We start from the raw sequence: 21830 nt of genomic DNA on the forward strand, positions 1-21830 counted from the left end.
TGTCAGTCTCCCTAACAGTTTAAATCAGCTTAAGATCAAAGAACAAAGGAGAAAGAAGGTTTTTCCAAGGTGGCAGATAAAATGATTTTTCCTGGTTTTTATTCAGTCCCTTTATTTATAATATTGCAATTCCAAAAATGGTTATTTCAGGTAAATGAAAAGAATTCTGCTGAAACATATTTGTTCCAGGACAACTCTGGCATGAATCAAGGTGATGGTCAAGGCCCAGGCATGAGGCATCTTTCATGCTCTTAGGTTTCTCTGTACTTCAGTTGTGGTTCCTAGATCAGGTCCCAGATCAGATCGATTATATTCTCCATTGTAACTCTGATGAAAGCCACAGTCTCATTGCGTTGTCTCAATCCCACCTGAACTTAGTTAACAGCCTTTCTCATTCCTTAACAGTGATGGTCTCCATGCCCGTTAACTACCTGTGGATATTTTTCTGCTGACAGAGTGGAACTCTCATATGCCCTGAAGGGTCAACATCCAAAGAAAGTCACATCCAACAACAAGAAATAGCTTCCCACAACACAAGTAGTTTTAAATCAAATTTATCATGTATTTTGAAACAGAATCATAAAGGAGTCCAATTAGCCCATCATGTCTATGCCAATCAAAACAAAAAGCGACCCAGCTTAATCCCACTTTCCAGCGTTTGGGGTCCGTAGCCTTGAAGGTTACGGCACTTCAGATGCATATCCAGACACCTTTTAAATGAGTTGAGTGTTTCAGACTCTATTACCCTTTCAGGCAGTGAGTTCCAGATCCCCACAATCCTCCAGGTGAAAATATTTTTCCTCATCTCCCCTCTAATCTCTATGCATCCCCCGAGTCACTGACCTCTCTGCTAAAGTAAATAGACCCTGCCCATCCACTCCATCCAGGCCCTCTCATAATTTTGTATATCTTTAAGTGTTTTCTCAACAAGAGTATACATCATTCATTTTTTACAGGCCAGCACCAAAGATAAACCAGCGCTGATGGGCCTAATGCTGTTTTTTTGGGGTGTGGGAGCATGGTGGAGGAGCAGGCGGAGGTGGGCAGTGGGAGGAGAAGGGATGCAAAGTGAGGTCCATGAAAGAATATCGGGGGCTTGAAAAGGAAACATGCAGAAATAGGCAGGCACCAATGGAGAAGGGAAATATATTGACTTCAGATGATTCATGGTACGTGGAGAACAAAGGGAGGTGGAAAAATACTTTTGAATACCTTGAAGTTCATAAACTGCTCAACTAGCTGCGAAGTCAAATCATTATTTATAGTTTCTATGTGTTCTATATAAAACTTTACAGAACATTTTAGACATAATGGATACTTTGTCTAACATGAAGAGGATTTACATCTGATGGGTTGGCAGTACCATTTCACAATGCCAAGACCATTCAAAAGCTTAAATTTCAGTTGTTTGAAGGAAAGAAAAATAAAATCAGAATAATTTCAATAGTCAACACAAAGTAAATAAACTATTCTCGGCAATCGGAGCAGCTAAGCAGGAACACATGCTACCTTCTCGCCATATCCTCGATCCTTGGTCATCATCTCTCGGAGAGTCTGTAGAACTTTAATACACAACTTCTCTTCATTCTCTTCCAACAGTTGCTTTGTGTGCTTAATCAGCCTATTACAAATGAAAGAGGCCTCAGTTGCAACATGGTAGTAGTATCACAGCCTACCTTCAATTTTCATGCACTTCCCAAGTTAACAGAAAATTTAATCTATGGGAGCGCATGGGATGGATCGTACTGTCCACCACCACCCTCTTGGGAAACAAGAGCAAGGCTGTGCCCTTCAATTGCTGCCCAGGACTCAAGAACAAATGAACAAAAACTTAATTGGGCATATGAATACATTAGAGATTCAAAGGCCATTACTTATCAATCGACACCAGTTGTGAAGAGCAAGAAGTGGTCCAGAAAAAGATGCACCAATATCTACCCCCTCATTGTCAGAATTCAACACTTCACTTAAAAAAGTGTAATTTTCCTTCTTTTAAATCTTCTGTTAATTTGAGTCCATCTTACTAAGAGTGGAAAATGCTGATAAATACGCAAAGACTCTCGTGGCTCTCTCACTTGATTTGTCCTCTTTCCTGTTGAAAAATGCTACCATCTTTGCTTGGCCCTTTCACCACCTGACATGTCTCAGAGAACTGATGGAGCAGGAATCCAACCAATGGCTGTCACCCACTGGGTAGCTCTTTTTGCACCCCAATGCTCAGCTCTTCTGCATCATCTCTTCAACCAATAAAGTGCCTTGAGGTATATTTTTTTAAAAAAAAAAGCACTTGGAGAGAAGATGCTGACTATAAATCTGCAAAGCAAAAATCCGTTACGAATACTTGTTTAAAAGCGCTCTGTGGGCGAGATTATTTTGATAAAACATGTTTCCTATTAAATGTGAAACATTAATTTAGAAGAGAATGCTCCATCAGCAGCACAAGTAGGTGGTGACAATTTGAGCACTTACTTGCAGATAAATCCTCCACTTTCACACTTGCGTCTTGCCTCAGTATTCTCTGGGAAAAGCAGCTCGGGCCGATGGAGGACATCAACGAGAACAGAGAGTTCTGCCTGAACGAGGGGACGGAGCCTATCTTCAAGTGCCGACACTATATCCTGCATTTCAACAAACAGCCCCATTTAATTTTCAATTCCACAAGCAAAGCAGACACAAATGTTTCCAACACCACCATCCCAAATGTAGGTGGCATCTAAAGGTTAACTTGCATGAATTGCTAGCAAGCTTCATTCACTTACAGTGAGAGCCTATTTACCTATTAATTCACTGCAATTGCTTGTCAGTTGCAAAATGACTTACAAAGGACCATGATTATAACACAGAAAGCAGTTGCCAAAATCCCCCACTGTAATTATTAAAATTGAAGGCAGCAATAACTCCATTTGAAATGTTAATGCTCTCCTCTACTTAAAGGCCATTATTGTGAAAGAAAGTTGTCAGAAATTAGAAGACTTCCTTCCTTCCCCCCGATAACTCACTGTGATTATCCAGTGAGTAGCTCACCTTTATAGGTTAGGGTGGATGTGGATTTAGTCTCGTTTCCCCATGGAGCTAGCAGATTTCAACTGAGATAGACTACAATTTGTTCCAACGATCCAAAATTAAGGAGGATTGCAAACAGAATCTGCCAGGGTTTCCACTCCTGACAACACTTCCATTCTCATGCTCTGCTAACCGTGCGCTGCACCATATGGACAGACATGCATAGTATAACAGCTCTGAGGGATGCAAGCTTATTTGAAGGGTTGAAGTAAGCCAATGTTTATAACTTTAAAAGCTTTAAGTATTTGATTAAAATGCAGCACAGTTAGACTAATCTCATTGTCATAATAAGTTAACGTGCTTTAAGAATATGAAGATGGAATAAGTTGCAAATTCTGCTATTCATCTTGTCTTGTATCAATAAAATTTTGCAATTGCACTCAAGAGCCAATGCAGCCATTAATCTGATTTTCTGGTACTATTTCACTTTAGAAGCTTCATTCTTGAAGAATACATCGTTCCTCTATTTTTTTCAAGCACAGTGAAGTTGCAGTTAATAACTTTAGCTTCCAAAAAAATCCAACTTGAACACATCTCAGAATGACTCGTCAGTCATTTTATTTATAGTGCAAGCTGCTAGCAAAGCCAGAATTAAAGTTTTACTCTACTTCCATTTCAAACGTTCAGGGCCTCCTAACTTGAACATGTCTTCAACGAAGTGCTCAAGAGAACAGTGGAAGAATGAAGTAACAAAGTAAATGGCACAATGACAGAAGATGAGACTACCAGAATTTAGTGATCCAATGACTGAGAATAGTAAAGAATAAAAAAAATGCAAACAGAGATGGTACCCTCAGAGGAAGCAGATCTTCAAATACAAAACACAGAGCTGCAGAGAGAAAAAGAATGAGACTGTCTTAAGATGGCAGAACAGTATGGTAAAAGAGATAAACTAAAAGAAAAGTGAAATATCACATTCAAAGCAGAAAGTTAACAAGAAGCAATAAAAAAGAGTGCCACAGAGTTTGGTGGCCTGCATCCTTTTGCATACCTGCAATCTCTCGATTATGTTCCGGTAATCCCGTGAGGCAGCAAGAACAGAATCTCTCCTGGCAGCATTGCGTGCTGACATTCGCCAGCTCAGGGCAGTCTTCTGAACAATGTTGTGAGACTTCAGGAAGAGATTGTTGACTTGACTGTCCAAGTCCACAGGGATTGCTATGGCTCTGCTCTTGGCTGCAATGGAGGTTAAGCAAATTAAAGCATTCATCTGAAGTTTGTGGAAAACACAATTGCAAATATACAAATGCAAAAATTAGGGGGAAGGTGGTTGCGCAGTGCTGTCATTGAACTGGCAATCCAGGCTCCCAGATCAGTGCTCTGAGGTCATGGGTTCAAATCCCACCAGGGCAGCCGGTGCAATTTAAATTCAATTCATAAAATTCAATTAATCAAGAATTCTGGAATTGAAAATGTAGTCTCAGTGATTGTCAGCATGAAACTATCATCAATAGTCGTAAAAAACGCTTCTGGTTCATAATGTGCTTTAGGGAAGGAAATCTGTCCCATTTACCTGGTCTAGCCTACATGTGACTCCAGGCCCACAGCAATGTGATTGATTCTTAACTGCCCTCTGAAATAGCCAAGCAAGCCACTCAGTTTAAGGGCAATTAGTGATGGGCAATAAATGTTGGCCTTGCCAGGTAACTTCCACATCCCATAAAAGAATAAAAAATATATGTTTACTGAGGCTTCATCAAGCAAGACAACTGCTCTGCTGGGTCTTTTGAACTTACTGACCAAATGCGCCAAACTTTCCCAATATGGTGGGTAATTTGGTCCTGATTACTTGGGCTTGACACCAAGCTATTTTTCCAGACTAGGGAACAGAGTTTATCAACTTAAATTGACTAAAACAAATTGAAAATTAACTTTTAAATAAAAAAAGGAATAAATTGCTCATCTTGGAAGGTAGAACGGCTTGAAATGAATCCAAACATTTTAAGTGCCCATTTTCTTTCATTGCAGTCATGCTATCTGTGCCACTCATAACTTTTCTCTCTGTTTAGTTTCACCCCTATTTTTTCCCATCTAGTACCATGCATAAGTCACAATCCGATAAAGATAGCACTCTGGCTATAATCACAGCTGCACTGATCACGGAAACCTATGTCCACACTTGGGGAAATGCCAAGAACAGCTTGCATTGGCCTCACAGCCACTGCCACAAGCAAAAAAGAAACAAGAAAGTGACCAGCAATTTGGCAGGGTCACTGAGCCAGTGTGGAGGTGGGAGTGATTGTCTGGCTTCACCCTTTTGTTGGTACAATTCCTGTCCCGCATCTCAACCCAGCATCTTCCACATCCACAGCACTTCCAAAAAATATATTGGCAAACCATCAGTATTAAAGCTTATATGACAAGTGCTGTTATATTTTACAACAATTAACTGCTTTGGTGGAACACACTTACAATTCTTCCCCCTCCTTCCCATCTTCCTCAACCCTAATTATTTTGTATTGATGTATTTGCACTAGGATAAACCTTCACAGCTGATGACCATTCTACAGCTTCTATATAACCTGTGTCCCCAGCAACACCTGTACCAGCAGAAGCTCTGAGTCAACTCAAAAAGAGTATGCAGCACAGTTAATCCCTTTTCACTTCTGGGACATGATTTCCGATCCAGCCGGGGCTGATGAGACTTTCACCACTTTGCACTACTGGCATCAAGTGTCCTGTGTGAAGTGGATTTGGGTAGTCCTTCACTTGTGAGCAAAGGCCTACAGGGCTAAAGTAATTTGGTACAATGTGGAGCAATTCTAGTCAGAAAAGTTAAAAGGATGGCTGATGGAAGAAATGGAAACATTCATGAGTGAAACTCAAGACTGGGATAAAGTAGAGGGAGTTCACTATGCTTTTACGCAGATAGTTGGTGCTTGAAATGAGCAGTGCATACTAATGCAAAGGAAGGGCCTGTTTTGAACAAAAACACTCACTCATTAACAGTCTTTTAGTAGACCAGCTAAAGGCGCTGTGCACTATACTGGTAAATTCTCTGCCACAAATTCAGGTGAGCTAATGTTCCAAGAATATGAAGCACTTCGTCATGGGTAGGCCTTGGTCAGTACCAAGTCCCCATGCACTATGTGACACACAGTTGCACTAGGCTAGGAATCTGCAAGTGTGCCACCTACTTTGGCTGACATCTGAACATTGTCCACCTCTCTTGACAGGAAGTTGCCTTTGTGGCTCGGCTGGGACCATGGGCCTTGAGGACGCCCCAGAGCGAAGATAAGCAATGATAAATAGACCCAAATTAGGAAAGCAAGTCCAGATTGACTGATCATGAAGCCTCATGAACAGTAGTCACCAAGTTAGTGGAGGAGAGCAGCAAACTATCGTGCGGCTCACTGAAGAACAATTTGGTATATTAAAAACAGCAGCTATTTCAATACAGCAGCAGACATGAGCTTAGAATACAATTAGATATTTTCAGTGTTTAACAACTTAGAGTACCGCTTCTTTAAAAATCCCTCATCCCCACCCCCTGTAAAATGCTTACCTACTTCTGATAGCACCTTAATGCAACTCTCAACTGAAGCTTTCTGGGTAGCAGACAGCCAGGGGCAGTGGTACACTCTGAACACCCCTTGCAATAACTGCACAAAGATAGGCTGGCGAGTCTGGATAATTCATAGTGGGGGGGAGAAAAAAAATTAATTAACAGTTTGCTTTGCACTGGCTACTAATAAAACAAAAACAACATTCAAGAGCGAGAAAATTACTGCAATGCCTTGATGGAAAACAGGAACGATTCCCCTACTCAAAGCACTGCCCAATCACAATGTAATGACCCCACTACTAACACCCCCAGAACTCCCCGTCCTTCAGAATTAAAACTGGTCTTGGTTTAACTGTTTATTAAAATAGAGAAAGTCCCACCTCAGATGCAAATTTAGAACTATTTCAAACTCAAATATTGAGCAAAACAACATTTGATCAGATTTATAATGTGTTGACAACACTAGATAATCAATTCTAAACCAGATAAATGGTCAATGCCGGCTCCAACATCAGTGGGAATTGCGAGTTATCAATATTAGAGGCCGAATTCACCTCAGATCTCACAGCAGAAAGCTTAGCGTGTTTCCATTTTAAACCTACCTCTTTCTGTGTGAAAGGTCCAAGTCAAAACACAGTAGAATGAACAAATTGCTAGGCAATGAAGAAAGAGAAGGGGAATGCGATTAATTGGACAGCTCTTTCAAAGAGCCAGCATAAGTTTGATGGGCTGAATGGCCTCATTCTGTTCTGTTGGATTCTATGATGTATTGTACAATCACCACCTTATCATAACCATCCTTAACATCATGGAGGACACTTGTCAATGTAGCAATTACTTGTTTTGAAAAAAATACATCAACAGCAACTCCTGGTACTTCTAAACAACAAAGCAGCCAATTGGCAATTATTGCAAGACAAAATTGAACTATGCATTTGGTACAAATCTTGGATCATTTGCTGTAAGCAAACCAGGTCTCTACTACCAATTCTAACAATTGAATCTTAAGGTTCATGAGGATAGTCAATCTGTGGCCCATGGACAGAACAGTTGAAACAATCATGCCAGTGAAAAAGCAAATCAAGTAAAATGATCTAAGTTGATATGGATTTACAAGAAGTACATGTCAATCACATTTATTCAGATTTTTGAAGAATCAAGAAAATCGATGGATAGCCATGGCACAGTTGATGCACTTCTGAATTTTAAGTAACCTCAAGATGCTGGATGGAGAAATAAGCAAATGAAGTACAGTGGCTGAACAATAATGGTGCTATTTGCAAAATGACACATCCAACTAGCCCCAGGACAACTGGCATTCACAGTAGCCTCAAATATTCTGCTCAAAAGCTCAATATTTAAGCATTCTGGCAATATCATCAAGTTATATGGAATTTTCCAAAGCCAGGATTGAAGCATACAACAAAACAGAAGCAAAACACAAAATTCCAGGGTGTTGGAAATCCAAAATAAAAACAAAATGCTAGTAAACACTCAATAGGTCAGGAACATCCGTTTAGAGAGCAGTAGAATTCTAATAGAAGGCCATCGACCTGAAAGGTTAACCCTGCTTCTCTCTCCAGAAGTGTTGTCTGGTCAGATGAGTGTTTCTCAAACCTTTATTATTATAGGAACAGGGATATTAAGCCAAGGAGGCATCATATTAAACTCAATGAAAAATTTCTTCATGCTTAACTATGCATAATTGATTCCTGCTAAATGCAATTAAAGTAGACCTAAAGTTGGTATTGAAAATGGAATTGGATCAAGTCCATGGAACTAAGGTATGGAAAAGAAAAATGAACAATTACATCATGAAAGATGACTTGAAGGTTTTAAACTTACTTTTCTCATTTCTCCATGGCGCTTTACAAATGTAAGGAGACTGAACCAGCTATCCCTCGCAACTCAACTTTATTTTTCTGTGATAACACTAAACATACCTGGGCTCTGCTGCATTCCCTTTCAGTCACAACATGAAAGGTTTCTTCTAATTTGATGTGAAGAGATTTTATACTGAAGTTAAAATTAAGACTGCTTGCCAACTATTTGAGGTTCCTGCAGCCTGTAACCACAAGAGCAGGGGCTGCAAGGTAGATCAGCGAATGTGACCATTTCACCATGCTCCAGGAAACCAGTCAAGTGAGGGTGTTAATAGTAATGTAGTGATACTGTCAGGGGACACTGTTCTCTGCAGCCAAAAGCACAAGACTAGGCGGCTAAGTTGCTTGCCTGGTGCCAGGGGTTGGGACATCTGCTTGGGGTTGGAGAGGAACTTGCAGGAGGACTATGATGATCCAATAGTCGTGGTCCACTTTGGTACTAATGACATAGGTAGAACTAGGAAAGCAGTCCTGCTGAGGGAGTATGAACAGCTTGGGGTTAAATGAGGAAGCAGAGCCTCAAAGGTAATAATCTCTGGAATAGTACCTGAGCTACGAGAAAATTGGTGGAGGGTAAATAAGATTAGAGAATTAAATGTGTGACTTAAGGATTAGTGCGGAAGAAATGGGTTCCGATTAATGGGGCTGGCACCAGTACTGAGGAAAGTGGGAGCTGTGCCATTGGGATGCTCTTCACCAGAACCATACTGGGACCACTGTCCTCTCAAGTTGTTTAACAAAGGCAGTAGAGAGAGATTTAAACTAAATAGTGGGTGTGAGGGATCAGGTTTGGGAAAACATGATAAATTAAATAGAGACGAGAAGGCAAGAAAGCAAGGTAGCAATAAGTGAAATGATGACCTGAGCATGGCAGGAAAGGACAAAATATATGAGCCTAAGGGTGCACCAGCAGAAAAGGCTAGAGTTACAAAAATAGTAAAAGGACAAAACTAGAGGCTCTGTATTTAAATGCACACAGCATTTATAAAACAGATGAATTGACAGGGCAAATAGAAATAATTGTGTAGGATCTGATAGCCACCATAGAGACATGGCTGCAAGTTGACAAAGACTGGGACCTGGATACTCAAGGAACATGATGTTTAGGAAGGATAGGAAGGACAGGGGGCTAGGAAAAGATGGAGGGGTGGCTCTGTTAATTAAGGATGATGTTGATACAATAGAAAGAGGTGATCTTAGTTCTGGAGATCAAAATGTAGGATCAGTTTGGGTAGAAATGAGAAATAGAAAAGTCACTTGTGGGAGTGGTTTATAGGCCCCCTAACAGTAACCACACTATAGGACAGAGTACACAGGAAGAAACAGTGGGAGCTTGTGAGAAAAGCCCAGCAATAATGATGGGTGATTTCAATCCACATATTGATTGGATGAACCAGATTGGCAAAGGTAGCTTGGATGATGAGTTCATAAGAGTGTTTTCAGGATAGTTTCCTAGACCAGAACATTCTAGCACCAACCAGAGAGCAGGCTATACTAGATCTGGTAATGTGCAATGAGACAGGATTAATTAATGACCTCATTGTGAAGGTGCTCCTATGTAGCAGTGATCATAATATGACCGAATTTCACATTCAGTTTGAGGGAGAGAGGAGGGGATCCAAGACTAGCGTTTTAAACTTATATAAAGGAAAATTATGAGGGGATGAAGACAGAGCTGGCTTAAGTTGCTGGGAAATTAGGTTAAGGGACAGGTCAGTAGAGATGCATTGGCAGACATTTAAGGGGTTATTTCGGAATACTCAGAAAAGATACCTTCCAGTGAGAAGAAAGGACATACCATCCATGACTAACAAAGGAAGTTAAAGTTGGTGTCAAAACGAATGAAAAAGCATATAACTCTGCAAAGACGAGTGACAGGTCAGAAGATTGGACAGAATATAAAGAACAGCAAAGAATGACTAAACGATTAATAAAAAGGGAGAAATTAGAGTACAGGATAATTTGCTAGAAATTTAAAAAGATAGTAAGAGTTTCTACAGCTATTTAAAAAGGAAAAGAGTAAGTAAAGTGAGGATTGGTCCTCTAGAGATTGATTCTGCGAATTAATAATGGAGAAAAGGAAATGGTGGATGAATTGGACAGATATTTTGCATTTGTCTTCACCGTAGAGGAAACAAACAACATCCCAGAAGTTGTGTGAATCAGGAAGGGAGGAACTGAAAACAATTACATTCACCATGGAACGAGTACTGAGAAAATTATCAGAACTAAAAGTTGACAAGTCCTCAGGTCCTGACAGACTTTACCTAGGGTCTTAAAGGAGTGTTGCTCAAATAGTAAATGCATTGGTTCTAATTTTCCAAAGTTCTTTCAATTCTGGAAAGATTGGAAAATAGCGAATGTGGCTCCCCCATTCAAGAAAGGAGGGAGACAGAAAGCTGGAAACTACAGGCCAGTTAGCATAACCTCTGTCATAGGGAAAATGCTAGAATCTATTATTGAGGTGGTTATAACAAGGGAAAGCTATATCTTAATGCAGATCAGGCAGAGTCAACATGATTTTATGAAAGGAAAATCATGTTTGACTGTTTTGTTGGACTTCTTTGAGGATCTAGATAGGTTAAGTGAGTGGGCAAAAATTTGGTAGATGGAGTATAATGGGAAAATGTGAACTCTTCCACTTTGGCAGGAAGAATAGAAAAGCAGTATATTATTTAAATGGAGAGTGACTGCAAAACACTGAGGTGCAGAGGGATCGGGATGTCCTCGTACATGAGTCACAAAAAGTTGGTATGCAGGTACAGCAAGTGATTAGGAAGGCAAATAGAATGTTGTCATTTATTGCAAAGGAAATGGAATATAAAAGTAAGGATGTTTTGCTAGGGTTGTACAGGGTGTTGGCGAGATCACATCTGGAGTAGTGTGTACAGTTTTGGTCTCCTTATTTAAGGAAGGATATAAATACATAGAGGCAGTTGCGGGAAGATTCAATCCAGTGGGGTGGCCGGCAGGGCCTGTGGTTATCTTATGATGAAAGGTCAAATAGGCTGAGCCTGCATCCATCAGTGTTTTGAAGAATGAAAGGTGATCTTACTGAAGCATCCTGAGGGGACTTGACCAGATGGATGCTGAAAGGATCTTTCCTCTTGTAGGAGAGACCTGATCTAGGGGACACAATTTAAAAATATGGGGTCTCCCATTTAAGACTATGGTAAGGAGAATTTTTTTCTAAGGGTCGTTAGTCTTTGGAACTCTCTTCCCCAGAGAAGAGTGGAGGCTGGGTCACTGAATATTTTTAAAGCAGAGGTAGGATATCGGGGGAAGGTAGGAATGTCGAGCTAAACCACAATCAAAGCAGCCACGATCTTATTGAATGGTGGAGCAGGCTTGAGTGGCCGAATGGTCAACTCCCACTCCGGATTTGTATGTATGGTGGTGCCAGCTGGGCCCAGTTGACAGCTCTTTTACTTCAGGCTCAGGTGTTCATGGATTTAGGCCCCACCTCCAGGATTTGAGCACATAAATCTATGCTGGCACTTTGGTACAGTACTGAGTGAATGCTGAATTCGCAGGTGTGTCATCTTTTAGGTGAGGCACTAATCTGGGTCCCTACCTGCTCATTCAGATGAAATGAAAAGACTCTGTGGGGCTACGTTAATGAGAGCAGAGCTCACTGAGTGTCCAGGTCAACATATTAACCACCAAACTAATTATCTGGTAAGTTCTTTCACTGCCACTGGGGGCTCCTTGCAGTGTTCGAACTCAACTGCATTTGCCTATAAAACTCGGTGAAAGCAATGGTGAAGGCTCCTTAAAAGTAATTTGTTAGCTACAAATTTTGTGTGTGGTATACTGCGAATGGCGCTATTTAAATTCAAGTTTGCTCGTTTCCCAATTGGTGCCAATATGATATTTTTAATATTTCCTGTTGGTCACAGTGCAACTAGTGCAGCTAACCTTGATTTCCCACAGAAATAATCAAGCAATGCTACCAACTTTCCTCTGGCAGTGCAGGAAGTATTTCTGTTGGGAATAAAGAGAGAAAACACACAGGAAATACACAGCGTGTCGATCGACATCTGCAGAGAGAAAAGACAGATCAATGCTTTGGGCGTAGATAATTCACAATCACAACATGACCCATGCTCTTCTTTTTACAGATGCTGAGAGTTATAGTATTAATAAAGCATATTCTCCTTTCCTTTGGTCAAGTTTCTTCTGACCTCTAACTGTTATTGTCACATTATATATCCTTTATATTTAATCTATAAGGAGTCACACTAGTATGGTTTTATTCACACTATCTCAAAAAAAATAATAAATTTTGTGCACTTGCATCATTCATCCTGCTCTTCCCAAGTGATTCAGTGCAACTGTCTAACATTATTGGCAAAAGAAATTCAATCCTGTTTGTTATCACTACTGAAGTGCAGTAGAACTACTATGTGCCAAGAATACCATTTAACCCCACTCCAAAGATTAGGTGCATAATGCATCATCCTGCAAAACCATTCCAGAAAGCATTACTTTCGAAGGGTCAGACTCAAGGTCAGGTCTGTCAACCAATCCTCCGGTTCAAAAACTCAATGGCAAAAGAACCAGAGGAGTGATGAGGAAAACTTTGTTCAGACAGCGAGTTGCTGTGATCTGAAATGCACTGCCTGAAAGAGAGTGGTGCTCGCAGCTATCAGAAGGAAAGTGGATAAGTGATTGGAGTCATACCTAGCACAAAGGAAGATGGTTGTGGTGGTTGGAGGTCAGTCAACTCAGCCCCAGGACATCATTGCAGGAGTTCCTCAGGGTGGTGTCCTAGGCCCAACCATCTTCAGCTGCTTCATCAATGATCGTCCTTCCATCATAAGGTCAGAAGTGAGCTGTTCGCTGATGATTGCACAATGTTCAGCATCAATCACGATGACTCAGACACTGGAGCAGTCCATGTCCAAATGCAGCAAAGCCTGTACAATATTCAGGCTTGGGGTGATAACTGGCAATTAACATTCGCACCGCACAAGGTGCCAGGCAATGAATGTCTCCAACAAGATAGAATCTAACCATTTCCTCCTGATTTTCATTGGCATTATTATCACTGAATCCCCCACTATCAACATTGTGGGGGTTGCCATTGACCAAAAACTGAACTGGACCAGCCATATAAATACTGTCGCCACAAGAGCAGGTCAGAGGCTAGGAATCCTGCGGCATGTAACTTATCTCCTGACTCCCCAAAGCCTGTTCACCATCTGCAAGGCACAAGTCAGGAATGTGATGGAATGCTCTCCACTTGCCTGGATGAGTGCAGCTCCAACAACACTCAAGAAGCTTAACACCATCCAGGATAAAGCAGCCTGCTTGATTGACACCCTGTCCATCACCTTCAACATTTACTCCCTCCACCATCAACACACAGTGCACACTGCTGCCACTATCTACAAGATACACTGCAGCAACTCACCCAGGCTCCTTCTACAGCAGCTTCCAACCCACAATCTCTACCAACTAGAAGGGCAGAGTAGCGGATGCATGGGAACACCACCACCTGGAAGCTCTCCTCCAAGTCATAGGTCATCCTGAATTGGAACTATAGTGCTGTTCTTTCATTGTTGCTGGGCAAAAATCCTGAAACTCCCTACCGAACAATACTCTGGGTGTTCTTATGCCAGATGAACTGCAACAGTTCAAGGTGACGGCTCACCACCATCTTCTCAAGAGGAATTAGGGATAGGCAATATAAATGCGGGCCTAACCAGTGACACTCAAGTCCCATGAAAGAATAAAAAGATTTGCAGGACAATGGAAAAAAGAGGTGGAGGGAGGATTAATTAGATACTCCTTTCAAAGAGCCGACATAGGTACAATAGGCTGAATGGCCTCCTTCTGTGCTGATTCTACAACTTTAATTACAAGCACCTACAACACAGAAACATGCCATTAGTGCTTATACTTTGCACCTGCCTCCAGCCACTCTAATCTCTCTTCTTTCCCTGCCCTCATTCAACCAAATTTACATTACTCAAGTCCTTTATTCATTACCATATTTCATTAGCCAAACACTGAGACCATACGTCCAGCAATCACCTGGCACAATCCATTTCAAAGCAATGTTCCAAGTAGGTGCATGACGTGAAATTGGATATTTCACCACTGCTCTTAAAAAGATTCCCAAATCTTCAAAACAAACTCAAAAGTTGTTTTCACTTCAAGTAGTTAGGGAAACTTCCGATGCAAAGTTAATTGTTAAATATGTAGCAATTTGAAGGTGGATATAAAAGATTTGTTGCCCCTAATTCACAGAGGAGCAGTCGAGTTGTTCTCTATGTCCCAGTAAATATTTATCCCTCAACCGACATCACGAAAAGAGATTATCTGGTCATAGTCAAAACGATGTTTCTGGGAGCTTGCAGTGTGCAAATCTGTTACCGTATTTCCTACATTGCAGCAGAACAATAACTGCACTTAAAAACTACTTAATTTGTTGTGAAGTGGTTGTGGATATCCTGAAGAAAAGCAAAGGTACTATATAAATTCAACTCTTTCCTTTGAAGTTTCCAATTAAAAATTATGATTTAGCTTGTGATGAATTGCTGCCTGTACCATAAGATACAAATGCAGCATCCATCATAGCATAGTGTACCAGTGTTTAAATTGTTGGCCTTCATATATATATATATATATATATATATATATACACACACAAGGTACTAACATGCTGTGTACATGCATGTGCTCAGCTATAACCATGCTTATTTTCACATTCACATAATCTTATTTTCAACAGTCATGCTTCATAAAGCAAGTCCAGTGCACAAAGTCAAAACCTCAAACCACACCTCAGTGTGAAGCAGCCGAGCGCCCAGCACCTCCATGCCAGTTTTCACCAGGCCATTCCTTGGACTGTGCCCTGTTTTAAAAAATGTGCCTTCGTATCTGCAGAGTTACATAAAATCTGAGGATTGAAACCAGGACAGCCCAGAGGGGGGGAGAAAGGATGCAACACCATTTGCAGAGTTTACTAGGAGCTTAAACAGCACAGAAATAGATTTTCGCCTATATTAAATTAGTCATTTGGTAGCACAGAACTTGAAGTTTGCTGAAAAAAAAAAGAGACACGCTATTCAAGCTTTTCATCTTGCACTCATCAGGGCAACTCCTAACTGTCGAGGGGGAGCAACAATTTATACTGCATGAGGAAAGAGTGCTGATGGCTGACAAATGGACTCTCGTGTTATAATTGGTATTTTCTTGAGCTATCTCAATGAGTGCAAAACAAAAAGCTTTCGTAACATGTCTCTTTTCAGCAATACTGTTTAATTGTTGTCCCTCCCCTTACTTAGCCAAACATGCAATAAATTGTGAATTATATGATCGCAGGCAACAATGTTAAACTTATAGGAGGAACATCTTAGAAATATCACTTTAGTTTGAGTCAACTCTGAAGCAGCAAGCTGAATGCCATAAGCTGCTCTGACCTTGTTAAAACATCCCAAAACACACTATACTTATTAATTCCATTTTTTCTTTTGGACTTCCAATGTTAATGGAAAAAGTAATGGAATTGAAAAGAATAATAACATTTAAATTAAAAGTGTTGTAGCTGGTTAAGGTCTAAAACATGTTGAAAATTCTAATGCAGGCACCTTAGTTTAAGCAAAAAAAAAAGAATTAAACCATCTTTGGACCACAGTTCGAACTAAGTAACTTATTCAACAAAAGAAATTCTTTCATTTTTGCTGAAAGAGTAGGGATTTCTTTTAAGTGAGGAAACCAAAAAGCAATCTTTAATCATGGCAGAATTTTGAATGGACCTCTGCATTGCACTACCTAATCATACAACTCTTGTACCTCAATATAAAAACTCAATAATACATCTGTTGGGCTGTTGAGTTTATAACTTACAGGACAAGTCAGAGCTGAAAACCCACCTGAGCCAGAGTTCCAGTTAACAGAATCAAAGAAAAGATCAAATAAAACAGCTGGAGCTCTTTGCAATATTCAAGGCTAGCTGTCTAAATCTCCCGTCTAATGGGAGAGAGCTGTACTTCAGTTTATCTCATTTCAGTGTTAAGTGACTCACTTTCTTCAATGGGCTTCCATCGGTCTGCGATAAATTTCAGCTCAGGCCAACATTATAACAGAGGCAGACATTACAAATCACAGCTTGACATCTTTGCCCTGAACCTCAACAAGTTCATCCTTTCTGTCGTTCCTGCAACTATACATTCATTTGTTCATTGCAACCAAAAAAAAGTCAAAGCATTGACACAGGCCAGAGTCAACAAGGCTGCTCTCCACACTTCATCAATTGTTTAAGAACAATTTAGCATCCCATTATGCAGCAAGTTCCCATTTTAAGTTGCTCAGCTTAAACATCGGTTAGTTAATTGGGACCGTATTTGTGTTTGCCATCAGGAGTTTTGTTTAAGTCATTTCGCATCAGGTCTGACAGGGACACATGACCTATCAGTGCCATTTTGGAGTGGCCTATCCTCCCTCTTGTTGACTCACCAGCTCAGCGCCTCTCCCTGAGGGTTTGAGGCTTCTCTTGCTCCCTGGCCTCCCCCACTCACTGGCAACCCTCCGGCTTGCAGCCTCTCCTGCTCCCGTCCCTCCTGATTGCTGCCGACCCTTCCTCTTGTCAAACCTCCCTCTCGCCGCCTCTTCAACTTGCCGTTTACCACCTCCAGGTCAGAGCTGCTGCTCCTGCCTCTCGCCGCTCATCTCCAGAACTCTTACTCACAGTGAAGGCTCAGGAGGGAAAAATGGCAAGCAGGAGGGGCATGGAGCGTGGGGTTTGGCAAGAGGGAGGATCAGGATGTGTGACAAGCAGGAGGTTCAGTGAGCAGGGTTGGCAGCAACCACGAGAGTCAGGGAGTAGGAAAGGCAATGAACAGGAGGTAAGTAGAAAGAGTTAGCATATTTCTTCCATATTTTTAAAAAATGTTTTATTTTCAAATTACAGGGCATAATGTTTTAATGTTTTCCTGATGAGAAAGATCCTACAGAACTTTACTGCTTTTACATTGGTTTTAGTGGGAAAATCTGATTTGCTTAAAGTCACTTCACTTAAAGTTGCACTTTCAGGAACACGCCTACAATCCTAAGTGAAGACTTACTGAACTGGTTCAGCCTCAAAGGGAGCATTATTTTCAAGTCAAGGCAACAGCCTTTAGTAAGTATGTGAATGCATTAGAGGGGGTGCAGAAATGGTTAGATTGGAGAAGTCCTGCTTGGAGAAGGAAGGTTAAGATGAGATTTGATAATGATATTCAAAATCGTGAGAGTTCTAGGAAAAGTGGATAGGGAGAAACTGTTCCCATTGGTGGAAGGGTCAAAAACCAGATGACACTGATTTAAGGTGATTGACTAAAGAAGCAATGGAATGATGAGTGTAACATTTTATTTTTTACACTGCAAGTGGTTAGAATCTGGAATTCACTGCCTGAGAGTTTGGTAGAGGTAGATTCTATCCTGGCTTTTGGAAGAGAATTGTACAATTATCTAAAGAGAAAAAATTTGCAGGGCTGTGTGGAAAAGGCAAGGGAATGGGATTAGATGAGCTGCTCTTTCAGAGAGCTGGCACAGTCACAATGGGCTGAATGGCCTCTTTCTGCATTGTAAGCATTCTAAGATTATGCGTAACCTATGGCACAGACGGCAATTGTTAATTTTCTGGGTTTCACAACTCTATAGGAGAACATTGTCAAAATGCTACTGTTTCAGGAAAATTTGAGAATTTTTGTTTATTTACCAGAGCAATGAGAGTATTTTGTTTTGCTGCACATAATATTTACCTAGGAGTTATGTTAGAGTTTCCCATTTACTCAGTAGTTGCCCCAAACGGGTTGGGTGGGGGGGGGGGACAGGGATGGAAATGGGGACCTCAAAGCATGCAGCTCCAGAACAAACTACAGCTAGCAACTCAAAGTGATCATATTCCATACCTGCAAACTTGTGCTTTGATCAGAGAAGGGAGAACTAAAGAAAGTTGTGACAATGCTCATGACAGTTTCAGTGACGTATCTCTCTAGGACATTGTCAGCATGCTTTCGGTCGCTTGTATTATTACACACCTGAAAGAAGAGAGTCCAATTGGTCAGTTGTATCCGGACACCAAACTCTAAGTAAGACTTTGACACACTTAGTGAGGAAGACTTTTAAGAATTGCTGTTGATTTGAAAGGATATATCCTGGAGCTGGGGTGGTCTTTATAAACTAGTTAATAATAGAGGGTGGAATGTGTGTGGTTTTTTTCCCAGTCTCCCACCATAATGTCTGCAGGAACCCTGCAGAACACTGAATATGGTGTTTTCTGCCATTTCTCCAGGCCTCCTGCCAATCTTTTACTGTTGCTACAACAGGAAATGTGGAGACTCTAGACACAACTTCTTCAGGTGAAAGGGCACAGCTACATCACCTAAAGGATGAAACTGTACCATTGAATTTGATTCCAACAACAAGTCATTGTTTTAATTCGATCCTCAATGCTTCCTCCAATTCTGGTCCTCAATTAAGAACAACAATATAAATGATGCAGATATAGGCAAGTTCAAATCCCATCACAGCAGTCTGAAAATCTGAGTTAGTTATTAAGAAATTGGGAAATCAAAAGCTGCTAACAGTGAAGGTGACTACCACAATGTCAGATTGTGATGAAATTTCATCTGCTTTGTCAATGTCCTTTGGGAAGAAAACCTGCTGCCCTTTCCTGTTCTGGCATATATGTGACTCCAGCCTCTAAACACCTTGGTAGTCTGTGGCCTGCCCTCTGACGCGGTCTAACAAGCCACTTAGTAATAGGAAATAAATGTTGACATTGCCAATGAAACCCATGCTCGGAGGATAAATAATAAAACACTGACCCTTTATACAATTACTGGAGCGGGAAATGGTTTACAAGTACAGTCTCCTCCACCTCCGCATCACCACCCACACCTCCAACCTACCAAAATTCTCCCATTCTGTCAGGGTAACTGCAGTAGAATAGCATGGAAATCCCCCACCTTGTGCTATGAGGTACATGTATCTTTAAGGAACTGTCAATCACTACCAGCTCGACAGGATGTTACGTACTAGACTCATGACTTGTATTCAGTCTACAAGCATCAGTAGAGATCAGATGTACTGTACTTAGCCTCCCGGTGTACCTTATTTGTAAATAGTCTTATCTTCAAATAAAGAATTCACATTATTGTTACACCAATTCTTGTCGTGTGATTGGTACATTTACGTCAAAAAAAAAACCCAATGTAACAGCAAACAGCTGAAAACAGGAGATGCACTGTGGAGTTGCGGGGTCATAAAAAGTTAAAATTATTTCCATGACTTTGCTCCATTAACAGTGAGGTGAAGGAGTCAAGTGGTTAAAGGTTTGGATCATTTCCCCCTCTCTGACATATTTAGATAGTAGAATGTGGATCTCACTACCACATATATTCATTTAAGGGGAAGCTGGATAAACACATGAACGGGAGGGGAAGAGAAGGATATCCTGATAGGATTGGATGACAGAGTGGGAGGAGATTTGTGTGGAGGATTAACAACAGTACAGATCTGTTGGACCAAATGGCCTATTTCTGTGCTGTCCATTCTATTGAATGCTCAGCCTGATGTCACATTGGACAAGACATCCAGATCACCAGTTGGGACACATCACTTAATCTGAACACTCACAGGGTACCAGAAATTCAAAGCACTCTTCCATAATTAGCAGTAAAGCAAGCAAAAAAAAAACATGAGGCGAGGTGGGGAAGTGAGCACTAGTTGGTGACTAAGTGCAGATATGTCAGTCCAAGCACAAGACTGGCCATTAACTGTATAATTTTCCCACCTGCTTGTTCAAAAAGGGGCCGCCTCCACTATTTCTTCAACCTAAGTGCAATATTTTTTAGAGCTCTCAAAATGGCACCCATTGGAAAATTCTCAATTCTCCAGTGGGTCTCAGTGGTGCTGGAGGAAGGTCATTCACCTTTACAATAGCTGAAACATTTATTCCCCCAGTGCCCCACCTCTGCCCCATCCACCACAACCACTAAAGAGAGCAGTGCAGAATGCATTCAGAAGATGGAAAGGCATTTCAATACGCAGAGGGGTTAGCTGTCAGTAAACAATATGCTTAAAGAAGCCAACTGGTCAAAATGGGACAACCCACTAGTTCATTGATGAACAATCTGTGGCCCGCGGGCTACATGCGGCCCATCAGGGTTCCGAGTGTGGCACTCCAGACATTTTGTTGACTGTTACCCACGCACGGGGTTGCCAGATTCCACTAGTTTCCGTCCGCGTAGTTTTTTCCTACCAGCACTGCGAAAGTGATAAACACGCAAAGCAAGGGCCCGTGAAGTGAAGTGCGTGCTGACTGCATACAACATTGACTGAGAGAGCCGTGCACTCCCTGAGTCCAAAGCACTGCTACGATTCAATCGGCATGTCCCGCAAATTCTTATTCATGAGGTCATGGTTAGTGCCGATTTTCCTGCCCAATTTCAATCTTGGGGCCCACGAAGATGAAGGAGGACCACTCACGCAGCCCACTCACTAGCCTAGGTTGCCCATCACTGTAATAGTTCCACCACTTCTTTATATTAACTAAGAATGGCCCAATGCAGTACAACGCGTTTTCTCCACTTCAGGCTGCCCTTGACTTCTTAATGTGCATGAGCATCCTGCAGCAGGGCACAATTTACATCACCAATGAAAGGCCTGTGGCTCTTTCTTCAATCACATCTGCAAAGGGATTTGCTTCCGTCTGAATGGAACTGCAGGATTGCATGTGCTACGGGCCCTGGACTAAAGACATGTTTCTGTCAAACTTGCAACTCTTCTTTACGTGCAAGTCCATATATCTGGATATGGTTGAACCAGTAGCTAGGTTATCTTGTGCCTCAGCTCAAGGAGCTAAAGAACCACCTCATTCCCAAGAGACACCCACTGATACACAACACCAGTTGCCTCACTGACTCCCACCCAGGAGAAACAGGAGATTAAACAAGGAGCACAGAAATCATGTGGAGTCACTAAAGGGGAGCATAATGATGCTAAATTCAGTACTTGCCCTGCAAATATCAACTAGAAAGTTCTCAAAAAGCTTCCACATGTGGTTGCTTGTGTAAATCTCCTTCATCTCCACCTCTGTGTCCACGTAGCAATGATTGAGAAAGTTAATGTAGGCAATCTTCACCTAGTGAAAAAAACATAATATCAGCAGAATGTAATCTTAGCAACAAAACCAAGAATCTCTTGAGAATGAGGGTAGCTAATGTCTATTAAGCTCGAATGTCTAACCGAGCCTCCCTCTCCACAACTCATTCTCACATTTCCCTTCCCCTCAGATCCACCCTCACTCCATCCTGTTTCCAGCACCCTGCCGGCTGCTCAGAAAACCGTATTTTGTCACCGGAGCCCTCGGACCCCACGTAATT

The 21830-nt window shown here is 41.3% G+C and overlaps 1 protein-coding gene across 7 annotated transcripts in view; it reads right to left on the bottom strand.

Annotated features, from left to right (window-relative positions):
* The window catches only part of itpr1b (inositol 1,4,5-trisphosphate receptor, type 1b), a 492964-nt gene that overhangs the window by 239509 nt on the left and 231625 nt on the right, over positions 1 to 21830 (bottom strand). For 6 of the 7 annotated variants that reach the window (XM_041191125.1, XM_041191128.1, XM_041191127.1 and 3 more), the window contains 6 exons: positions 21464 to 21589; positions 18354 to 18482; positions 6569 to 6689; positions 4055 to 4239; positions 2470 to 2618; positions 1510 to 1621 (listed from right to left, as the gene is read on the bottom strand). In XM_041191125.1, coding sequence (XP_041047059.1) covers positions 1510 to 1621; positions 2470 to 2618; positions 4055 to 4239; positions 6569 to 6689; positions 18354 to 18482; positions 21464 to 21589 — 822 coding nt within the window. The remainder of the gene's footprint in view (positions 1 to 1509; positions 1622 to 2469; positions 2619 to 4054; positions 4240 to 6568; positions 6690 to 18353; positions 18483 to 21463; positions 21590 to 21830) is intronic. The other variant, XM_041191131.1, reaches the window with a different exon arrangement.

The sequence above is a fragment of the Carcharodon carcharias genome, chromosome 7 (assembly GCF_017639515.1).
Source record: "Carcharodon carcharias isolate sCarCar2 chromosome 7, sCarCar2.pri, whole genome shotgun sequence".
Lineage (NCBI taxonomy): Eukaryota > Metazoa > Chordata > Chondrichthyes > Lamniformes > Lamnidae > Carcharodon > Carcharodon carcharias.